The 23864-nt window shown below is 44.8% G+C and overlaps 1 protein-coding gene across 2 annotated transcripts; it reads left to right on the top strand.

The window, feature by feature from the left end:
- The first annotated feature begins 1604 nt into the window (after nt 1-1604).
- LOC149301984 (uncharacterized) lies at nt 1605-21977 on the top strand. 2 transcript variants are annotated; one of them, XM_089483276.1, is made up of 4 exons: nt 1605-1810; nt 15431-15716; nt 16805-17050; nt 17889-21977. In XM_089483276.1, exons 1-4 carry the CDS (start codon nt 1610-1612, stop codon nt 19337-19339), a joined length of 2184 nt encoding a protein of 727 aa, XP_089339402.1. In that variant the 5' UTR covers nt 1605-1609; the 3' UTR covers nt 19340-21977. The 2 variants fall into 2 exon arrangements, with proteins under 2 accessions (XP_089339402.1, XP_089339401.1); XM_089483275.1 differs by lacking the exon at nt 1605-1810 and having other exon boundaries at nt 15392-15716; nt 16805-17056.
- The last annotated feature ends 1887 nt before the right edge of the window (nt 21978-23864 follow it).

The following is a 23864-nucleotide window of genomic DNA, read 5'->3' as shown; positions in this document are numbered from 1 at the left end:
GGCCCTTCTTTTACACGGATTTCTTATCCACAGATTCAAGCATCCATGGTTTGAAAATGTTCCCCAAAAGTATAAATTTCAAATATCAAACCTTGATTTTCCATTTTTTATAAGGGACACCATTTTGCTATGCCATTATATTTAATGGGACTTGAGCATCCACAGATTTTGTTATCCATGGGGGATCTTGGAACCAAAACCCAGCGGATAACAAGGGTCCACTGTAGTACATGATTCGCGTTGTCCTTTTTGTGTGTGGAAATGTAATAATTTGACTTCCCCTCACAACCACAAAGCCGATCAACACAAATCGTGCTCAAACTAAGCTGAAAGGGGAGCCCTGGAGGCGCAGCGGTTAAATGCCGGTCCTGCAGCCACAAGGTTGCGAGTTCGATCCCAGGGCCCCAAGGTTGGCTTCCATCCTTTCGTAGGTTGGTAAAATGAGTCCCCAGCTTGTTGGGAGCAATTGGCTTACAGATTGTAAACCTGTTAGGAAGTGCTTGAGTTCACTATGAAGCACTATAGAAATCTACTTGCTATGACTAAAAATATAATTGTAGAGAGACACACACAAGCGGTCCACTAAATACTCCATAAAACTTAGAGCTTACAGACTCTACAAGACTCATTGGTATTGCAATTGTTAGCACCTTAAATGGTGGTAACTCATTCACAACTAGAGCTAGAGCGGGGAAATAGCAACTCACTAAATCATTAGAGTCCGTACAGACAGGCCAAAATAAAGCTGCTTCGGGTCACTTTGGAAGTATGCTGTTTAAATGATGCATGCGTCCTAAGAGGCCATGAACTGTGCCAAAGCTGCGCTCCAATCCTTAGGACTGGAGCATGGCTTTGGTGCAGCTTTAAACAGCACTCCAAAGGGACACAAAGCAGCTTTATTTTGGCCTGTCTTTATGGGCTCTAATGATACCGTTAGTGAGTTGCTATCCCCCCGCTCAATAATAATAATAATAATAATAATAATAATAATAATAATAATAATAATATCTGCAAAAGGCAAAGCAACAAATGTGGAGGGACAAGTGCACACAATAACAGTAATAATAATAAATCTGTGAATAATGACATCTGTAAAAGTCAAAGCCACAGATGTAAAGGAATGAGTTTGTAGATAATAATAATAATATAATAATCAATTTCAGGAATCAAATAGTAATACTAGCAAGTGGAGTTCACTTCAGCTCCTCTTCCTCCCTCGTTGCCCCTCCATTCCATCATCATCTGCTGCCGCCGCCCGCGCGCTCCTCGCACTTTTTATAGGTGCGGTGTCTCCGCCCCCCTCTCCTTCTGGCCAATCAGAGCCGAGGGAGGAGAAGGAACGCTCTGGCGCCACGTGACCCTCTTCGCACCTTTTATAGCTGCGTTGTCTCCGCCTTCCTTTCCTTCCGGCCAATCAGAGCCGAGGGGGGAGGAGGAGGAGGAGCGCCCTGGCGCCACGTGACCCTTTCAAACGCCGTCCCTTTGTCTGAGGCGCTCAGTCCGGTTGGCGCGCGAGGAGGAGGGTGGTTGGTGGCTGCTGTTAGCGGCTCCTCTTACTCCTCCCTCAGAGAGCCGCTCGCTTTGTACCGCCGGATGCTGCGCCGTGGCCATGGCCGCCCGAAGAGCCGCCGCGCCCCCTTCTTCCTCGTCGCAGTCGCCGTGGTCCGGGCATGAGCGGCTCCGTTTCGGGGAGCGGCTGCAAGCCAGCCTGGCCGGGTTGGTGGAGCTGGAGCTGCTGAGGGAGAGGCAGAGGGAGGCCGTGCAGAGAGCGCTGAGCGGCCCTCGGGGGGAGCAGCAGCCACAACAACAGGTGCGGAGCGTTGGGCCAAGGCTGCCTCCGCACTGGAGATAGAACCCGGTTTGGCACCGCTTTAACGCTTTTCTGGCTCCGCGATGGGCCCCACAGCAGACTCCAACTCCCAGAATTCCATAGCCTCGAGCCAGACAACCAGTTAAAGCGGTGCAAACCGGGTTATTTCCGCAATATGGATGCAGCCATCTTCTCTCCCTGGCCCTGAAGAAGTCACACTCTCTCACCCGACTTACACTTCATCTATTCCAGAGATTCCCAAGCTACAGGTGCTTTTTTGGACTCCAACTCCCAGAAGCCCCGGCCAGCTTGGCCAACACTCAGGGATTCTGGGAGCTGGAGTCCTAAAAAAGCCAACCCTAGAGAACCAAATTTTGGGAATCGCTGATCTCTTCTCCTCGCCACAGGCCAGACCCAAGGCAAAGCTGAGGATGTAGACTCAAGACTAGGAAAGCCCATACTGCCAGCTTCTTTTTCCAAGGCGTCTCAAAGAGGCTGCAAGAGCTCTCTGTGTCCTGCTGCTTCTGGAGATTAACACGGCTATGTCTTTTGAATTCTAGCTCTGCCAATGCCCAAAGGCCAGTTTGCTATGCCTTTGTGCACTAACGACCCTCGTTAAATGATAACGACACAGATTAAAAGCAATATAGCCTCTCAACGGGACTCCAGCCATTTGCTGCTGGGGATACAGAACAGGAGAAGGTAAAGGGGAAAGCAAGGTAAAAACAGTAAAGTAACCAAAAGCCAGATCAAAACACTCTCAGCCTTGGAGGATGGCCATAGCACAGAACCCCTCTGACCAAATCTGGCCAAGAACACCCCACAATAGGGCTGCCCTGAGTCAGAATCCCTTTAGGCAACGGTTCTCAACCTGTGGGTCGCAACCGTCACCTAGGACCATCAGGAAACACATATTTGTGAAGTAGCAACGGAAATAATTGTATGGTTGGGCATCACCACAAAATGAGGAACTGTATTGAAGGGTCCCCGCATTAGGAAGGGTGGGAACCCCTGCTTTAAAGGCACCCCACAACAAAGCTAGACCTCCTGCTTTTCCAGGACACTCCTTCCAGCTCTCCAGGAGGAATTCCACAGTGTCCTCCATTTTGAGCACAGCAAGGGCTGCACCTGACACTGCTTGAGCTGCCATGGCTCCATGCTGTGGGGTTCTGGGAGTTGTAGTTTGGTGAGGGCCCCCTTGAGCTGGCATGGCTCCATACTAGGGATTTCTGGGAATTGTAGTTTGGTGGGGCACCACTTGAGCCATGGCAGTGATGTTAAACTGGAAGAAGCAAGCATTTATAGACTTACAAAGCACGGTGGGACTTACCTGAAAAGGTGTTTTTGCTTACTTTTTTGTTTATTTTTATTGTATTTATTTCATTTTGATGCCACCTTTCTCTCAATAAAGGGACCCACTGGATAATTTCAAAAAGGGTTGCCTGGTGCTTTCTGGATACTCAGGTGTCTTGCAAGGTTTCTTCTGTATATTTGCAAATACATGAAGGAATTGTTTTATAGATTAAAGGTGGTGCAAGAAATACTGCCGAAATAATCCAATTTGAGACCGCTTTATCTAGTCAGTGCTAAGGAATTCTGAGAACTATAGTTTGGTGAGACATTGAGGCTTCTCTGTCAGAGAGCTTGGGTGCCCCAACAAACTACAGTTTCCAGGATTCCCTAGCACTGAGCCAGGGCAGTTCAAGCAGTCTCGAACTGGATTATTTCCACACTGTGTTTTGGTCCTGTGCGTTAACCAGTTTTTCAAAAGAGGGGGGGGGAAACTCCCCTATGGTGCTTGCCATCTAAAACCTAACCTGACAATGGCCATAAAGTGAAAAGAAGAAAGTGGAAAGGTAGTTTAATAAGAGAGAACTAGTGTAGTGCAGTGGTTTGAGCATTAGACTAGGACTCTAAAGACTAGGGGTTGACTCCCAGCTCAGCCATGGAAACCCACTGAGTGATCTTGGACAAGTCACACTCTCTCAGACTCAAAAGGAACGCAATAGCACACACACACACACAAATCTTGCCAAGAAAACCATGTGATAAATTTGCCTTAGGGTCACTATAAGTCGGATATGATAGACACACAAGCTAAATAATGCAGAGAAGTATGTTCAACCCAGGTCCAAAACACACTGCAGAAATAATCCAGTTTGAGACAGCATTAACTGCCCTGACTCAGTTTTAGGGGACACAGGGAATTATAGTTTTATTGTGGCACCAGAGCTCTCTAACAGAGAAAGCTAAATGTCTCACAAAACTACAGTCCCTACAATCCCCTAGAATTCAGCCAGGGCAGTTAAAACTGTCTCAAACTGGATTATTTCTGCAGTGTGTTTTGGACCTCAGTTATATGTGTAGGGAATGAGAACCAACAAGAGGGGGAACATTATTCTTATCTAGGAATAAGATGATTTGAGCCTTATTATTTTCTGATTTTGTATTCACAAATGTGAAATGCATTAGAGCACCAGGAGTTTTGGTAGTCCTGGTATGGGAAACATGTGGCCATTTCAGATGTTATTGGACTAGAGCTCTCGTTTTCATTAGCTAGCTTGGCTAGGGCTAATGGGAATTGGAGTCCAACAAAATCTGGAGAGCCTAATGTTCCCCATTCTTGGATAGGTACCTTGTAACCTGTCATAAGCCAAGGTAACAATGAATGTAGATGGCAAGAGGGATGTAAAATCTGAAGTGGGAGACTTTGGAGAAGTAAGGACAATTTGTGGAGACAGAGGCTGCATTTGCACTGAAGAAATAATCCAGTTTGACACCACTTAACTGGCATAGCTCAATGCTGTGAAATTCTGTGAAGTGTAGTTTGTTGCGGCACCAGAGCAGTGTCAAACTGGATTATTTCTGCAGTGTGGATGCCTCATGAGTCAGAGTGATGCCGACAGGTGAATAGGCAGTGCAGTTTTAGGCGGGCCTTAGGGATAAGTGGTTAAAGTGGGGGCAACAGGAGGCAACAAGTGGAATAGCTGTTATGGGCCAGAGGAGGAAGTCTGTGAATGGGAAGGGGGTCAGAGGAGAGATGCCTTGGTTGAGGGACAGAAGTCTCTTTTGCACTGAGCGCAGAAGTGTTTGTTAACAAGGGCTGTGACCGAAACCCGGAAGATTAGGCAGGTGTCCAGAGTGTAATGGAGGAGGCTTGTGAGTGTTGACGTGGCAGATGGGTAATTAATGCAAAAGACAAAGCTGTAGAGAGGAGGGTGAAGGGGGGGTTGGGGAGGTAGAGGTATGGGGCTGGAAGAGGAAGGGCAATCTGCCATTGTGTTTTTAACATAACCCCCCTAGGAGGATGAATCTTGCGAGGAGCAAAATATTTCCACAGACTATACCCAAGATTGCACTGTTAAATCTTTTGGAACCACTACCACAGACAGTCCTTTTCTGTTGTTGCATTTACAACAACTGGATGCTTGTACCCATCCATCAGCATACACCTAAAGTGAGGTGTGTGATGCAGGATGGGAATGGGAAGGAAATTTATTTCAGCTTTCTTTGGCTTACTGTTTATCATTCAGGATTTAACCATTCCTTGGTAGGGAGGCAAGTTGTTGCTTTCAGTGCTGTGTTGAAACCCACACAGCCAATAAGTCAGTCTTGGCCATTAGTAAACTTCTTGACAAAAATTTGTGCATCACTCAAAAACCTGCACTATTTTTTCTGATTCCCTTCCTGAAAAAAGGAATCACAATGTCCGTTCCATGTCAAAAGTATATTAGCAGAATTGTCCCAGTGCAACTGTCCCAATCGTATTTAAAACGCATTCCCAATTGTGTAGTGCTGTGTTTTTTCTTTGGTTGCATTTTTCAGAGGGAGATTCATGAAGCCATTCATGGTAACATATTTGTACCAGGCTATTCCTGAAGAAGAAGCAGTGTTGGTGTGAAGTGTAGGCATTGTTCCTCCACTGTCAGTTTTTATAGAACTTGAAATGTTGCCGCATACTATATGACAGCATACTACAGTGTTACAGAAAATCAGATGTGTGAAAATGAGTTTATTGGAAGATGGATTTTTGGTTGTTTTTCAGAACAGCCAGAGTAAGAGCTGTTTGACAGTGGAACACGATCCCTCAGAGAGTAGTGGAGTCTCCTCCTTTGGAGGTCTTTAAGCAGAGGCTGGAAGGCCATCTGTCTGGGGTGCTTGGCAGAATGGGGTAGGACTGGATGGCCCTTGGGGTCTCTTCAAACTCTTATGATTCTGTGACTGCAGGTTAGTACAATAGCGTCTGTTGCAAGTAACACAAAGAGTTTCATTTTGCCTTACATTTTAAAAATGAATTAATTTCTGGGTGTTGGGGCTGGATGAGGGAACTTTTTCCTGCAGCAAAGGGTAATGCTGTAGTACAGAAAAAAGGGGCATTCTAATCCCAAAAGTACCTAAGCTAAGAAATGCAAAATGGCCCAGTAATCAATTGGTATGTAGAGGCTGGAGAAAAGGTTGAGAGACAGTGGCATCCCCAGGCTTGGTGTCACCTGTTGTGTGTTTGCGTGGGTGGGTTTGCCAGGGGGGCAGTAGTGGCTGAGCAAGTGAAGCAGTGAGGGGATGGAAGATAGACATTTGCACCTTCTTGCTCGCTGCCTTTGGGCATCCTCCTGAGGTGTCACTCGGTGCAAACCGCACCTTTTCACCCGCTACTGATGCCACTGTTGAGAGAGGGATAGTTTTCATGAATGTCCAAAGAAGTGTGAGGTTCTTAAATTATAAAGCTGATTCTCAAGTTCCTTTTACTGTTTAAAACCAGACTGGAGATCTGTCCCCCGCCATATGCTGTTTGACTCCATTTCCCTCTGCCATAGACACATGGCGAGAGCACTAGTTCTTGAACATTTGGACAGCCACAAGTTCTTCACCTTTTACAACTCATTTTCCTTCATTTTTCAATATAATATTTTCCTTGACCCTTTCTCCAGTCTTCACACACCTCTGCAAACCTTGCGGCTGTGAGAATTTCTTAGCCTGACTGTGTCTGGGACTTGAGACAGCTGTCTTTGGAAATAGCCTGTCTTCTTTTGTGAAATCTATCCTACCCAAATCAGGGATGCCAGAGATAGAAACAGATCCTCAGGGATTACCAAGATTCCGTTTGTCCCATAGTTGGGGCTGACATTTGTAGTCTTGGCAGGTGACTGCCACTTCCTCTTTACCTTTGGGTTGGACTTGTGAACCATGGGTGTTGGCTGCCTTGTTCCCTGTGTTCATGTACAGAGGTGGAGTGGGAGAACTAACCCAAACAAAGTGCCTACTGTTTGTGATACTGATTTCCTGCTTGGCACATTTCTTCCCTTTGATTCGAGCTTCAGAGAATCTATCTTCCTTCAGCATGTCTGTTGTGAATACAGGGCTGTCCCTACCATGAGGTACATGTCTTAAGCAGGAGATGTGGGCCTGCAGTGGCAGTTCCCTAACTGTTCCTTTTGGTTTCCCTGGCCTTCCCCTCTTTTGGAGGACAATGCTATGTGTCCCCTTCACCCTTGAAATAGTCCTCAGCAAGTTTCAGTTACCATTTCAGCATTTTATGTATGTGGATCAATGGCATGTGCAATAAAATGTCATTGTCCAGCACTGGTAAATAACCATAGAAGTGAGTGGTCAGAAAAGAAAATATCTTTGGTGATGTGTAGATCACTTTTCTTTTACAGGTTGAGTCTGTTTTTATGCAAAATGCTTGGGACCATTTGGATTTTGAACTTACTTATTTTTTATTCTGGAATATTTACATAAACATAATGAGATATCTTGGAGATGAGACCTAAGTCTAAACATGAAATTCATTTATGTTTTGTATACACCTTATAAACATAGCCTGAAGGTAGTTTTGTGCATACTGTTTTTAATAATGTTGAACATGAAACAAAGTTTGTGTATGCTGAACCATCAGAAAGCACAGGTGTTGTGATCTCAGCCACCCATCTGGACAAATTTGATTTTCTGGAGTATTTTGGATTTTGGAGTTCCACATAAAGGGTACTCAACCTGTACTGTGGTAGTTTGTGGCCTTTCTTCCATTCATACCTAACCAGTTGTACACTGCAGATCCCCTGAAGCTTTGCAGAGGATTTGGGGTGGAAGGATTTGACAGTGTGTGGTTGGTTTAAATAGGTCCTTAGCAGTATACTTTCCAACTGTCCTGATCTGTCACCCTACTTTTCAGCTGCATTTAAAACATCCCTGTTTCTCTTTCCTTCTTCCATTCCTCCACTTTGTCCTCAGATTACTTCAATTTCTGCAAACTGAGGTCCAAGTGCAAAAGTAGTTTGCACTCAGTTAATTTAGCAGCAGGGGATGGATGGACAGGAGGAGGGAAGGATCTTGACTTTCCCTGTAGACTCAGGTAAAGTCAGTCTTCAAAAAGCATGTTGTACCTTGTAACAAGTGATACCACAAAGTAATACCACAAATATGAAGCATCAGCAAGGGCCTTAGCTTCAATTTGGGAAGTATTTCAGGTGAACCTTTTAGACTTGTGTTCTAAACCTTTTGAATTTGTGCACCATACTGCTAGAAGAAAACATCACAAACTTGGAACAATTACTACTGAAGGTAAAAGAAGAAAGTACAAAGATTTGCTGCTGAACATGGAGGATCTACATAAGTTCAGTCTAGATAATGAGTAAAATGAAATAAAAGTTTCCATTCGTTGGATCAAACATTGATGAGAATGGAGATTGCAGTCAAGAAATAAGACTAAGAATGGAAAGGGCAGCCATGAAAGAACTAGGAAAAGATCTGAAAGGGTAAAGATAGCTGAGAAGGTCCTCTGAGAGGTCGGGGACAGCCTTGTTTTATAAGGCTACCTAGGAAAAGATATCCAAAATGAGTTTATACAGCTTCTAGCAGATGCTGTGAGTAAAAACTGCAAGGTTTTCACACATGCAAACTCAGCCAAATACTACTTAATTATTCTGAACTACATGCCTGATGTTTTTCCATATTAAACAAATGACAATGATTGTACATGACACTGATGTGATCAAACTATCTGATAATGAATTGTCTGCGCCTGATATTAGCATAAGAGAACATGTCTTGGGATTTGTTCCACTAATGAAGACTACAGATGCCTTTATGACAGAAATTCTTATTGGACAGCTTGAGCAAATGGGATTACCAATTGAGACTCTTTGCGGTCAAGGTTATGATAATGAGAATAACATGAAAGAGAAAGAACTGGCACACAAAAGAGTCCTGGACATAAAACCAGTAGCTAGTTTCTTTGGTTTGGTTTAACTGATTTATAGTTATAATGATTTCTCTGCATCAACTCAGTGTGATGGAAGAGTTAGATCAATGCTTTGAAATCACTTAGTAGTATATATGATATTATTATGGTAGTATATATAATGCTTTAATAGAGATCCTTGGCACGTGTGTGCATGCGCACGTTTGGGGTCCATTACAGTGTGTGTGTGTGTGTGTGTGTGTGTGTGTGTGTGTATGTTAATGGACCCAAGTAATCCTGCCGCAGTTGCCCATCTCTGCTCTGCTTAACTTTTCAGGAAGGAGAGGAGGGAGCATTTGAAAGGTTTGGCAAGATTTCTGTTGAAGGGGTTGAGCAAAGCAGATTTAAGCAGAGATCCACTGAAGAAGGGTGAGCAAAACACATTTAAAGTAAAGACTCAAGTGAGAGGGGATTGTGCAAAACCTACAGCGCTATATAAATAACTCTAATAATAATAATAAATTGAAGAAGTGGTGGTAACATTTGAAGAGACAGACAAGATTGCTATCAGGTCAGCAGGCCATGGGGAAGTTAAGCAGGGACTTCTGCAGTGGGGTGGATGGATGGGGTACGAAGGTTTAGGGGTATCTTGGTTTCTGCAGCAAGCAGAGGGTTGTTTGCACCAAGGTGCAGAAGCATTGCTGGCTATTGCAAGCAACAAGAATCTCTCTGCTTTTTAAGGGGAGGTTCCAGAGGATGGGGATGTGTACTTTTGTGTCTGGTGGCCCACACTTTGCCCTACCCTTCTCTAAAGGAACTGTGCATAATGGAGGAGCCTTTATGACAGATTCTGGAAGGAAGGAGACCCACCAACAAGTTCACTTGTTCAACAAGAAGCTGCAGTCTTGAACATATACTAATGAGTAAACACACACCCAGTTTAGCTGCAAACATCATAATTTCCCTGGGAGGCCACCTACAAAAAAAATTGTTTCCTCTGGCTTTACTAGTTGTGTCGAAGAGACAATTTAAATAGTTGCAGCTTGCATGAGCAAATAAAAAGGTGTTTTTTAAAAAATTTGGTGTCAATTCCTCTCATTTTCTCCCTTGCATAATATGCTTCCGTTAGGGATGAAATACAAGATAGGACCTCCTGACAGAATTACAGATGGAGGCAGGTTGATGTGAGAAGTGCACTAACCAGATATTTGGGCCCAAAGCTCTTTAATTGCCTTTGAAAGTAAATAATAATAATAATAATTTTTATTTATATGCCCCGCCTCTTCCAAGGATCGAAGTGGAATTACATCATTAAAATAATACAATGCAGTTGAACAGTCAATAAAATACTAATACTGAATTGTACATCCCTATTAGTTCCTTAAAATCTCCAAACATCAGGTCATATACCATCATACTTAGAGAGGGGGGTCTTAATCATCATCTCTATACAAATCTGATGGGAAAGCCTGCTGGAAGAGATCCGTCTTTAGTGCCTTCTAAAGTGATAAGACGGATCTCCTCCAGGAGACTTCCATAATTTAAGGGCTGCAGCAGTAAATACTCTGTGGGAAGTTGTGGTTAATCGAATACTGTATTACACTGTTCCAACAAATTCTTCTCCAATGTTCTGAGTGTGAGGGGCTGATTATGTAGGGAGAGGCGTTTCTGCAGGTAACTTGGGCCGAGCCATGTAGGGCTTTAAAGGTGATAACCAACAGCTTGTATTGCGCCTGGAAGGTAATTGACAGCCAGTGTAGAGATTTGAACACTGGTGTTATATGGTCACACCTAGAAATACTGGTGGCCAATCTGGCTGCTGCATTTTGGATTAGTTGAAGCTTCCAAACTTGGTACAAGGGTAGCCCCAAGTAAAGCGCTTTACAGAAATCTAACAAGATGTTTACCAGTGCATGTACTACTGCTTCAAAGTCCTTTTGGTCCAGGCGTATCAGCCAAAGTTGGTACCAAGCACTCCTGGCCATCGCATCTACTTGAGATGACAACTGTAGTGATGGATCCAGGAGTACTCCCAAACTACGAACTTTGTCCTTTAGGGGAAGTGTGACCCTGTCCAGGATTGGTTGACAAATCTCCATCCCCAAACCTAGGGTGCCAATTGCAAGTACCTCTGTTTTCTCTGGATTCAACTTGAGTTTGTTTTCCCACATCCAGACCATTACTGACTCGAGACAGGCATCCAGAGGAGAGATGCCATCCTTAGTCACTGTAACAGCTGGAGACAGAGAAATAGATCTGGGTGTCATAAGCATACTGATAACACCGCGCCCCATGTCTCTGGATGATCTCTCCCAGCGGCCTCATGTAAATGTTTAACAGCATGGGGGACAGAATGGCGCCCTGAGGGATGCCAGATGTCAGCCCCAAGAACTTCAACTGGGTATGGTAGTGAACTGATAGCCATTGTCTTTCTTTCAGAACTGGTGCATCATGGTTCCACCTGGTTCAGGGAAGGTGGTGTGTGATCCTCCATTTGTTGCAGGACTGCAGTACCCATCAGCCCTAAACAATATGGCTATGTCCTAAACCAGGGGTCGGCAACCTCCGGCCCGCGGGCCGGATGCGGCCCGCGGAGGCCTGGCGGCCGGCCCCTGCCTCCTGCTGCTGCCACCGCAGCCGCCCGTCGCGGCTTTTCGCCGCTCTGGGCGCCGCCATTTTGGTCGGCAAATTGGTGGCGAAGTCTCGCGCGACCTCCCCCGCCATTTTGGGTGAAAAATGGCGGCGCCCAGAGCGGCCTCTGGGGCTATGGGTGCCGCCATTTTTCGCCCAAAATAGCGGCGAAATCTCACGCGACCTTGGGGGAGGTCGTGCGAGACTTCGCCGCCATTTTGCCACCCAAAATGGCGGCGCCCAGAGCGGCGAAAAGCTGCGATGGGCGGCCGCGGCGGCAGCGGTGGCGGGCCTTTAAGAGGCCCGCTGCCGTCTCTGGGGCCCTCCAGCAGGGCTCCGGGGGCGGCAGGGGGCCTCTGGGAGGCCCGCTGCCGTCCCTGGGGCCCTCAAGGAGGGCTCCGGGGGCGGCAGGGCGCCTCTGGGGGGCCCGCTGCCGTCCCTGGGGCCCTCCAGGAGGGCTCCGAGGGCGGCAGGGGGCCTCTGGGAGGCCCGGTGCCGTCGCTGGGGCCCTCCAGGGGGCCCTCCAGCGCTGGTGGCCCCCACCAGCTTTTTTGCTGGTCTCTGACAGGGCCTGGGGCCCCGTCAGGGGCCAGCAAAGATGGGGAGGCGTGGCCCCTGGAGGGTGGAAGCTCCGCCCCCGGCACGCAGCCCCGCCCCAGAGGGTGGAAGCTCCACCCCCGGCACACGGCCCCTCCCCAGAGGGTGGAAGCTCCACCCCCCGCACGTGGCCCCGCCCTGAAGGGTTGAAGCTCCACCCCCGGCTTCGGCCTCCCAGTCGCCTGAGGGACACCAACCCGGCCCCCAGGTCAAAAAGGTTGCCTACCCCTGTCCTAAACACTGACGCTGATATCCCAACATTTGTACTGTTGTAACAGCCCTAAGCACTATAGCTGATGTCCAACATTTGCACTGTTGGATCATTGCTGATCTAACTGACATGGCCAGAATGTAAACAGTCAGGTTCTGTGCTACTAGAAGCTTCCAGCCCTGCTGCAAGGGCAGCCCTAAATATAATGCATTACATTTATCTTCTCTGTGGTGGGGAAAGACCTTTTAGACCCTGAAGTAATAATAAATAATCCTGGATGTTCAAAGAGTCTGATGTGGTATAATGCAGTTTCTATGTAAGTGTTGTAAGAAATACTTTTCTAAAGCTAGCAAGCCCAGTTGCACATATGGAAGTTAATTGCACAGTTCTTGCCTAAATGCAGATCCTGGCCTTTATCCATTTAAGTAATTTTTCTAATTACCCCCTCTAAGCTGAACCTACTGTGTTTCTAAAATGAAAACATCAGAGTCCTCCTGTGGCTAAAAGCGTACTCTCTCAGGTCTGTGTAATCTACCTGTATTCAAGGATTCCTCAAGCTGGCATCCCATAGATCGGTTGGACTGCCTCTCTAGCTGCATCTACATTGTGGAATCAATGCAGTTTGACACCTTTTAACTGCTGAGCCTCAGTGCTATGGAATTCTGCTATCTGTAGTTCTGTGAGATATTTAGCCTTGTCTGTTAGGGAGCTCTGGTGCCACAACAAACTACAACTCCTAGGATTCTGTAGGATGGAGGCATGACAGTTAAAGCAGTGTCAAACGGCATTTATTCTGCAGTGTGCCAGCAGCCCTTAGTCATTCCCAGTCAACATTCTTGATCGGTATGTGGAAGGTTATGGCTGAACATAAAAGTCCTATAAATTCAAGATAAATGGCTTGGGTGTGGCTACCTGGCATAGTAGCAAAAGTACACTCTGTTTATTATATAGTAGGCATTCTAGTCTTCATTCTGGGATTGAGCCCCGTGTTCAAATTGGACTCATATCTATAAATATAGAGAGCTTAGGAACGTAGTGGTGGATATGGAATGTGGCCACACATTTGCATGTGGATATTTAGTGGATTTATTTAAAGCTACTGTTCCTGTGCTTCCGATCCCTTTACCAGTGAAGCATGAACTACTTCATCCCAGTTCACAAAGTTCTCATTAAGACAAATAGAGATTAAAATGAATTGGTATAAAGTGGTTTGTTATGCTTAGGTCACTTAACTTTTTTCAAGTTCCCAAGAAAGTATTTGGTTCACAAAGCATGCCACTGGTTTATGGAATCTATTGCTCCAAGATGTGGTAATGCCTCCCAGCTTTAAACAAGCAAACGAACAAGCACGAACAGAACAATTTTGGCATTGTCTGTTAGCCAGCAAGTACTGGAACCAGTACGTACATGAAAAAAATGCAATATATTTTTTACAACCAAGTGGTAGAGATGGACAGGATGCTTTGCTTCTGACTTTTCTGGAGGCCTCTGGTGGCTACCATAAGAAAGAGGGTGCTGGATTAGGAAGACCTTTGTCCGTCTAGATTGTTTTATGTGCTGTGATATAACAATAATAAACTACCAAGTGGTGGTTTGATTATGAGAATACTGTTCTTTGATAATGTGTTTCAGAGAGAAATGGGTTTTATAGGTAGCAAGGTCTCTTGCTTTTATATTTTGTATACACTTTCAAATTGTCGGCAAGATTTCTTTCCTCGAAAAACTATTTTGCAGAATCTTTTAAAATATACTAAAAGTTCTGAACGTTCTGGAATCCATGCCCTATGAGGAGCCTCTCAGGGAGCTGGGTATGCTTACCCTGGAGAAGAGAAGGTTAAGAGGTGGTATTGATAGCTCTGTTTAAATATTTTCAGGGGTATTATATTGAGGAGGGAGCAAACTTGTTTTCTGCTGCTCCAGAGGCTATGAAATAGAGCAATGGATGCAGACTAGAGGAAAAGAGATTCCTCCAGAACATTAGGAACAACTTCCTGAGGATAAGAACTGTTCAACAGTGGAAGACGCTGCCTTGGAGGGTGGTGTAGTCTCCTCCTTTGGAGATCTTTAAACCGTAATAAATATTCATTCATAAACAGAAGCTGGATGGCCATCTGTGTTTTGAATGTGTATTCCTGCATGACGGGGTTGAACTGGATGGCCCTTGAGGACTCTTCCAACTCTGTGATTCTATGAGTCTATGATACTACAAATGTATTTCACCCTTGTTGGAGTTTAATAAATTTGTCAGAGTCCACCAGCAAAATGGACATGAATTAGGTTGACAGAACAGCCGCTTCTGAAAACAAAATTCTGGAAACACTGTCTTGGGTTGCAGTGGGTGTGTGCAGAAGGCTGGATGAATGTTCACCCTCTTAATCCACCCCTAAACGATCAGGCCACATGTTTTTCCTGGGCTGGCTCCACATCTGAATGGGTAACCAGGAGCATCCCAAACAATGGCAACAGCTGCTTGATGCAGAAGAAAAAGCGGCCAGGAGAGAAGCACAGCTCTCGGTTTTTTGTTTCATCCCTGCCAACTCATCCCTGCCAACTCAGCAAGTGGGGCTTAATTTTTGTTGCACAAAGCAGCTGTCTTAACTAGTTGTAGAGGGGTGAGGGGAAGGAAAGCTGGATAAACTCCTTGCAACTGTTGACCCCTTTCATGTCCCCTGGAGACCAACAAACCTTACAAGCCAGTCCAGGCTAGCTAGATACAGACTTCAAGCGTTTTAGGGTCAACAGTGGTGGTGCAGTTTCCAGAACCCAAAGCTACACTATTTGGGGCTGGATACAAAGTTCCCAATCCACCTTCTGCCTACATCTGTCACAAGTACAAGGATTACGCTTCTACCTTTAGGGGAAAACTTTAGGGTAAACCTATCACCAATTATACAATAGAAGGTACAGAGAACAAGGGGGAAGTCTACTGCTTTTGTGACCTTTCTGCTGAGCTTTTGTTGCTGACCTGTCTCATTCCATGTCTGTTTGTGTTTCCTGCAAACAGGAAGAAGACCAAAGCAAGAAGCTGTTGTGTACCACCACTGCCAAGCTAGACTGGAGCAAATCTGAAGATTTGCTGGAGACTCCCAAGACAACCCAGGCTTCCTTCAGCTCATCAGAAAACATTGAGATGGATCTTGGAGTGTTGCATACTCATATAGGAGACAGATTGGACAAGGCGTGCTTTGGGTTGCAAATCATTGGTGAACAGCTCCCTCTCCGGAAGAAAGCCGGGATCAATGGAGGTGACACCCAGGAGATATTAGAGGCTGACTCTAGGCCAAGCTCAGGTATGTCCACACCAAGTTTGCGATGCGGGAATCCAACTACTCCTGGAAAGTGTTGAATTCTGTGTGCTGGTCCAGCAGGAAATAGGGTGGATGGACAAGCATTAGTTACTATTTGTGGGCCTATCTTTTTCTCTTTCTGCTGCAGAGAGGAAATCTTTCATATAATTGCAGGTTTCCTCTTTGTTTATGTTTTATTTATCACCATTCATCCTTTTCAAAGTCATTTCTTTTTGCACCCAACTTTTTCATGCAAACCTAAGCCAAAGTAGTGACCAACCAGAGTTTGGACAAGTTTTGTTTGTGCGTTCTTGCATGGCAGGGAGATAGCCATTGTGGACTCTTCCAACTCTATGATTCTCTGCTGTTATGAAAACCAAGCCATAAGGCAGTTAAAACATCCTCTCTAACCTCATTGTGAATCTCTGGAATTTGCCATTTATGAATAAATAAATGAGATGATGGATCATATATAAGGCCTCTTTGCTTCTTCAGACATGAAAGGATGCTGGAATGAAGACGTCTCTGTTCACACAGTAGCTAACTAGCTTTTTTTGGCTGGGGGACAGCTCCCAGTGAGTGATAGACAAAGGTTGCATCTGCACTGCAGAAATAATCCAATTTGGCATTGCTTTAACTGCCATGGCTCAGGGCTATGGAATTCTGGGAATGGTAGTTTGTTGTGGCCCCAGAGCAGAGCCACAACTTACCACCGTTCCCAGAATTCCATAGCCTTGAGCCATGGCAGTTAAAACAGTGTCAAACTATTATTTCTGCAGATGCAGCCAAAGAAACATACTATCTCTGATATGACATATGTAGTCATTTTAACTAGTAGCCAGTGATCACTTTATTTTCCACAAATGTATTTAATCTCCTCTGGAACTTGCCCAGTTGGTAGCCACCTTGTAAGGCTGAATTCTACCTTTTATTTGTCTCCTATATAAAGAAGTACTTTCTTTTGTCTGCCCTGAATCTCGCACTAAGCCGATCTAGTGGATAAAATATTGGTTGTATTTTAGACAAAAACAAATTGAGCTTGCATCCACAGCAGGACATCCAATTAATCTAGTTTTGTCTTTCAATTCCAGGGTTCTATGACACCAGCGAAATGGGCTCCTTGTCTGATTCCTGTGCCTCCATGCATAGTGAGGGGCCTGGAGGTTTGTGCTGCAGCATTGGCTCCTTCCCTCACCTACCAGGATTGAGAGAGAGCAGCTTTGCTCGCCCACACTCTACTGATGAGGCTGCTGTCCGCCTCCTGGACCTCCAAATTCAGCATCTCACCTTGGCAGCAAACATTCGAGGCAGTGATAGCAGGAGACCTGTATCAACAGGTGAGGGTGGGTACATCACTCTTTGGCATGCCTGAACCGTTGTTCTGGCCAAGAAGAATTAAAAGGGAAGAGAGTGAGCAAGACTACAGACCTCCTTTACATCAAACACCAACAGAAACATGTTGAAAATTTCTTTTTTGGAATACAGTTCCTAGAATACTTCTGTGGGCCAGAGATTCTGAGAGCTGTGTCCAAAAAAACAACTTTCCCAAGATCTGTCTATCTGTGAGAATAGGCCAGTAGTTCCATGGGAGCGTGTGGAGAGAATGAGTAGAAAATGAAGTGGACATAAAGTGCCAAATTCAGCTTGTTTAGAATCACCTGTCAGGTTTTAGCCTGCATGGTTGCAAAGACATATGCTGAAGTATATGATATGTAACACACTTGTGAGATCTCTGTATACCACAAGAAATTATGAATGTTTATCTTCTCCCCCATTTTTTCTAAACTGCTCAAGATAGTTGTACATGGCTTTTGAATCCCTTGTGATCTTACCTATAACAGATCTTAGCCATTTGAACCGTCTTCCTCAACCTGGAGCCTTCGTGATGTATTTGGACTACACCCCAATCATTTACCTTCTTTGGTGGGGATTATAGTTATTGCAGTCCAGACTACTGAGGAAAGTTTCAATAGACTATTTCTGTGTCCTGAGTTATTCTTAAAAAGACACTTTAATTTCCATATTTAGATTGACGGACATCTTATTGCAAATATTTGAAAAGTTATTTTTTGTTTTATAGTTCTGGCTGTGATAAAGATTTTGGGAGTTAGAACATTTCCAAACTGGATTTTCTACTATTATGTTTCTTTTTCAATGTTTTCCCACTTACTGCAGGAGATATTGAGTTTCTCTTGGGCCTAGGAGACTTGTCCCTCCCGTTACCAAAGAATCCAAACCATCAGCTGCTGCAATATAAGTCAGACCTTGTCTCCCAGAACACCAGTGAAATCTACCACTATCCAAGTCCATTGCATGCAGTAGCTCTGCAGAGCCCACTCTTCACCAGCAGCCTCTCCCAGAGCTCTTCCCAAGAAGATTTTGATGAAGCCCCCCAGGAACCTGCCCAGACTGACTCTCCAAAGAGAGTAGCTTCATGCTCCCAGGAGCAGCAGAAGGTGCGGTTGGATCAGTACATTGCCAAACTGGTGCTGCGCTATAAGTGCCGTTCAAAAGCCAGCAGGACAGAAACTGGATACCTAGCAGGGAATCCAAAGAGTCTGTCAACATCATCTGTCTGCAGTTCTGTGCTTGGTGCCACCCAGCTCTTTGCCCCAGCCCCTGGGTGGAAGATCCGACGACACATCTCCACTTGTTCCCACTTACGTTCTCCAGAAGGTTCTGAGGGCTCACAGGAGTCTCAAATCTTGGACTCTCAAGGGGACTTCATTCCATTCCTGGAGATCAGATCCAACATCACTAACCTTATTAAAGCTAATGAACCTTCAGTGATGTCTCTCCCTGATCCTCTCCCATGGTACCTGGAACCTACTTTCATCCCCTATCCAGACAGGCACCCTGTTAGTTCAGAGAAGGGGGTTCTGGGCTGGGCAGATGGGGCCCAAAGGAACAAGGTCCAGGTTGAGACTCCCACCAGAAAGGGAGCCTCTTTGCCTCAAGATACCACAGACTTTGACAAGCTATATAAAGGCAAACATGCTTCTCGGCAATTGGTGAAAACAGCTGAGAGGCAAGAGAAGACAGGTGAGAGGAGTTGGTTGAGTCCCCGTGAGCTGCTGCACCGACTGAGCCTTCGTCGCCGGCCTTCCTCTCGTGTGGGGAACATGGCTTGTGCCAGCTCAGAAATGAATGTCAATGTAGCAACAGGGCTAGTGTGTCACAGTGGCCCTCAAACTAGCAAAGACAAAACCATCAAGCCAAAATGGACCTCGGTCATGGAGATCTCCAGCAAGACTCCTGGTTGGCATCGGCTGAAAGCCAGCATCTTCCCCCCATCCCACATGCTGACCCACCATCTCGCTTTCTCCTCTGACTCACCTGCCTCATTTTGCTTTTTGGATGAAAACCACTCTGAGCAGCCACCCCAACAGCAGGCTGTGCTTACTGGCATCAGGTCTAGCCCTGGCAAGGTAGAAACTACAACTGCTATCAACATGAACGGGGACTGGATTTTCCATCCGCTTGGAAACAGGTGGCCCCAAGCCTCAGCCACTCTGGACTCCACTGACTTGCCAGTCCACAGTTTCAAGCTTCGCCGTAGCCGTTCTTTTAAGGAGCTCAGGAAAGCAGTGTCACGTTCTCTCAGGGGTTCCAGAACCACCAAATGAGTCCCCCCACAACCCCCTGAAATTTTAGAAAGAGACCAGAAGATCTATTGGGAGAAAAACAAAGTGTGTACATGATGAAGCATTTTACCATTGTAGGCTTGTAGTATTTTCCATTTCCCTACCTGTCACAGACAGACACTTGACATAAAGGGGGTGGACACAAATTTAAGGTGCATCATTCTATTTGACCATAGATACTGAAGCCTTGGAATACCCATTGATTTTTATGAAACCAAAACTGAAGCTGAACTCTGATAATCTTTGGATTTTTTTTATTGTGGGGACAAGCATTTCTAGCTCACATTTCTTACTTTCTTGCAGCATGGTAGATTGGAGGAATGGCAAAACTGTGGCATACTTTGATTTTCCAGTAAATATTTCTTTTGCCATTTTCTCCTCACTACTGTAGTAGGAAAAACATGTAGAGTTTTTTTGGTACAGTTCTAAATTTTGTGAACCACTGAGCTTGACATGGCCTTACAAGTCTTTGAAAAACCATTTTCATATTTTTATTATTATTAACCTTTATTTATGAAGCGCTGTAAATTTACACAGCGCTGTACATACAATCTTTTAGTTAGACGATTCCCTGCCCTCGGGTTTGGTTTAGTTCTGCCAAAGAGGTTTCCTGAGACTCTGGGAGGGCTGTCCCAGCTAGTATAGTAAGTGGAATTTCATTTAATGTGTCAAGTTATTACAGGCCTAGTGTCATTCAGGAGTGCATGTTATTCGTTTCTGGAATTAGGCCAGAAGACCAAAGCCTACATTTTTCCTATCCCAAGTGTCTGGGCTACCAGCCTTTCCTTTGTGTTACACCTCTTGTCTTCTTAAGAGCACTGAATGAAGATGGTCTTAGTTTTTCATTGTACTTGAGCCCTTTCATAGGTTTTGTCAAGAAGCATCCCAAGTTTCTTTCCAGAACCTTCATTCTAGAATTCTTACGTTTCAAAGGAAGGGATCCTAATCTTTTGTATGTCCTTATCCCTGCCACCTTAACTAAAAAGAAATAGCAGGCAGATCATTTTAATCCTTTTGTTATTTTTACTCTGCTTTGCTCTCTGAAATCCAGCCTCCCCCAATCAAATGTGAATAAGACTGAAATTAGAAAAAAACATTTTAAATGAAGAGGTTTCTTTCCTAATTATTCTGAGGGTTATCAAGCCAATTTGTTATGGTCAGTGTGTTGAATTGTATGTGGCTTTGTGCATGTATGGGACATCTTTGATTCACAGAGCTCTCTAACTCAGCCTATAAGGTACTCCAGGAATATAGGTTTCCCCCTTTACTAAGGCTGCATCCGCACTGAAAAAATAATCCAGTTTGACACCACTTCAACTGCCATGGCTAATTGCTATGGAATTCTAGGAACTGTAGTTTGTTGTGGCACCACAGCAAAGCAGTTACAAGGAGGAAATTAAAAGGAAGGGGGAACCCAGCTGAGTCACATAGCCAAGTGTTGGTTAGTTATCCCCCACCTCATATTTTTGCTTGGAAGAGAAGGATGGAAGTGTAATCTCTGAGGGCAGAGAAAGTGGTGGGAAGCTTGTGTTTTGGGGATCAGCATTTATTGTTTGCCTGTGCTATCTGGAGTCTTGTGTGGGTGTTTTTGTTTGGTTTTGGCTGTGTGTTCTGCTGGAGTATATGGGCTAAGGGGCAGGGCTCCTACTGAGTCGCTGACATGGTTGGGAGTGGAGCTAGCAGCTTCTAGTTCTATATAGGTGCTGCCTCAGTCTTAAGCTCAGCAAATAGGAATAGAAAAAGAAGCATCTTTGTGGCCACTTTGTAGTGGACTTTTAGGGGGGGTAGCCTGGACAGCTGTGCTGCTATGTATGAATCTGGATGGTGATGAAGTTGTTGCAGTGATGTGCAGTATCTGTGCAGCGTTTGTTTTCTTGCCACTGGATTTGCTGTGTTATCCCTGCAGCAAATACAGTCTGCTTGTTCTCTTGGGGGAGAAAGTGCTGCTGAATTCGGCAGTACAGCCAAGCTGTGGGCCTGTGTCTTCAGAAGGGAGAGTAATGACAGCCAGAGCAGTCTGGTTTACCTTTTTTTTTTACTTTTGAAATTTTAAAATTAAAATTACAATACATGCAGTAAATAATACAAGAAGTTATCATTTAAACCATCCTTTAATCTCATCCTTCCTGATTTGTTCCTGATGTTTCACCAGCAGCTGTGACTGGCACCTCTAATCATACAAAACACTTCCCTGTCAATCCTTGTACTTAAAAATTAGCTCTATTTACTTGTCTAGTTTTATTAATGTAAATCATATGTTCCACTAGTCATAGGCAGATTTCCTATTGCTTTTTGACCAATGCTCAGGTACTGTCAAAACTTCAGTTAAGACACTGGCCAGGAGCACCTCTGTCTGCATTAAGTTTCAGTTGGTTTGTCCTCATCCTTTCCATTACTGATGATAGGTACTGGGAAGAGTTCTTATTCTACCCTCTGGCTATTGGCCTATGGAGTATCTCAGGGTTCAATTTTTATTTTGGGGTTTTATTTATTATTTTTTAATATGTAGTAATAATAGTAACAACAATGATCACAATATATGCAATCATCTGCTTAATTACTAAACATAATCTCTGTCAATTTGCAACATAGTTGTAAATTATCTTCCAAATGATTACATGTTGTCCAGATACACTCTTAACTTTTAATAATATTTTTATCAAAGTGGAGCTTGATCTAAAGATGGTTTAAGTCCAGTATTAACATGATCTACGTAAACAAAAAATGGCTTTCAAGTGTTTTCAAATTTTTTATATCCCCTTACTACTCTCACTTTAATATTTCTGAAAGTGGTATGGATCCTATTCTGCTTAGCCACTTTTGTACTGACACGTTTTCTGATGTTTTCCGTACTTTCAAAATTTCTAATCTTGTGGCACTTACCGTAAGTGCTATAGATCCTTATTTGGCAAATTTAATATGGAAGTCATTAATAATGCTCCTCGAAAATAAGCTTTTTGACCTAACATTTGGCTTAGCAGAATATGATCCATCCTAATACTTCTTCTCAGAACTTTAATACTTTTGGATATGGTAACCACATATGTTCCAAATGTCCTATATTTCTACAAACCCTCAGAACACAATTTTGCCACTTGAAATTTTGTTTATAGTTTTTAATATCTTCTCTGGCCTGGGCTGATATTGATATTTAGTTTTCACCCTCTGCTGGGAACCCTTGGCTCTTTCAGCCCCCTGGTCTTACTTCACCCATGAGGGCCATGGCCGTCCCTTTGTTCATATTATCTTCCTTGCTGTTGAGGATGCATATGGCCTCAGAATAGACCCTTGGGATCTGGGGGCTGTTGCGCTGTTTCATGGCCCTGAGGGTGGCAGAAAATCACAGAAAGTGACCCTTGGCAGCAGAAAGGCCAGACAGTGGGGATGATGAGAAGGGCCACATAGAGCTCCCTGGGTGGCTAGGACAAAGAAACCCCCGGCCTCCTTTCCCTGGACCCCTTTCCTTTTCCTTTGAAGGCACAAGGGGCTACGAGCTGCTCTCAGTCTAGTCATGGAGGCTGGGGAGAAAACACACCCCAAATACTGGTCTCTCTCCCCCTGTGCTCTTGTTTGCCAGCTGCATGCAGAGCTTTCTGGGCAAGGGTGCCTATGGGAAGCTAGAAGCAGGCATTTAAATGCTCATCATTGAAACGTGGGTCACTCCATGCTGAGCTTCTTGTTTGACAACTGATTGGCAGTTCTTTTAAAGGAGAGAGAAATAATCTCTGGTCCAACAGTGTGTTTGTTTGATTTGTCAAACAGCTTGATTTATTTCCTGGGAGGGAGAAGTGAGCCTTCTAGCGGTACTTAACAGCACTTCAGTTGATTGCAGAAACCAAAGTGTGCTGCAAGAGTCCAAAATAATTTTTCAAAGCCCTGTAAAAAGGAGCACTTTTTGATTAGGCCAACAGTCCTCCTAGTCCAGCATCTTCACCCCACAATAGCTAGCCAGTGGCTTGTGCTCTGGCATGCTTCCATGGCTTGTGGTGTTTAGGGATGAGATGCCTCTCCTGCACACCTATTTCCATGAAACACATGCAAAACAGAAGGTCAACAGTCCTCCTTCATTGTTCATTGTCAGCAGCTGGTATTCAGAGATGTAATTAATGAGAGGATGAAGATAGCTTTAAAATCTGATTTGTTAGTTTCCCAGCAGAGAGGGTCCTGTCCTCCTGTTATCTGGGTTTAGCTCCTCCTATTTGCTCCTGTAGGCAGGGACAATAAACAAAAGACCGGCCCCTATATAGGGAGGAGCTAGCCCCCCTGAGCCTCAGTCTTGTTCCTGCCTAAGCTCCTAGCAGGATATTCTCTTCGAGCCAGCGAAGTTTTTCCTTTCTACAAAAGCGGTTTGAGAGTTTTCTTGGCCTTCCCTTCTTCTCCTCTCTCCTGCCTTTCCCCCCTTCTTTGGTGGTGGCTATGGCAGAGGACCCTGAGAGCATGGGTGAAGGGCCATCCTTAACCCAGGCTTCCCTAGCTCAGGGTCTGCCAGCTCAACAGAGGGAGCTGG

This window comes from Sceloporus occidentalis, unplaced genomic scaffold, assembly GCF_023333645.1.
Source record: "Sceloporus occidentalis isolate IW3139 unplaced genomic scaffold, rSceOcc1.0.p SCAF_20, whole genome shotgun sequence".
In the NCBI taxonomy this organism is placed as follows: domain Eukaryota; kingdom Metazoa; phylum Chordata; class Lepidosauria; order Squamata; family Phrynosomatidae; genus Sceloporus; species Sceloporus occidentalis.
This window is presented reverse-complemented; position numbering and strand designations above follow the sequence as displayed.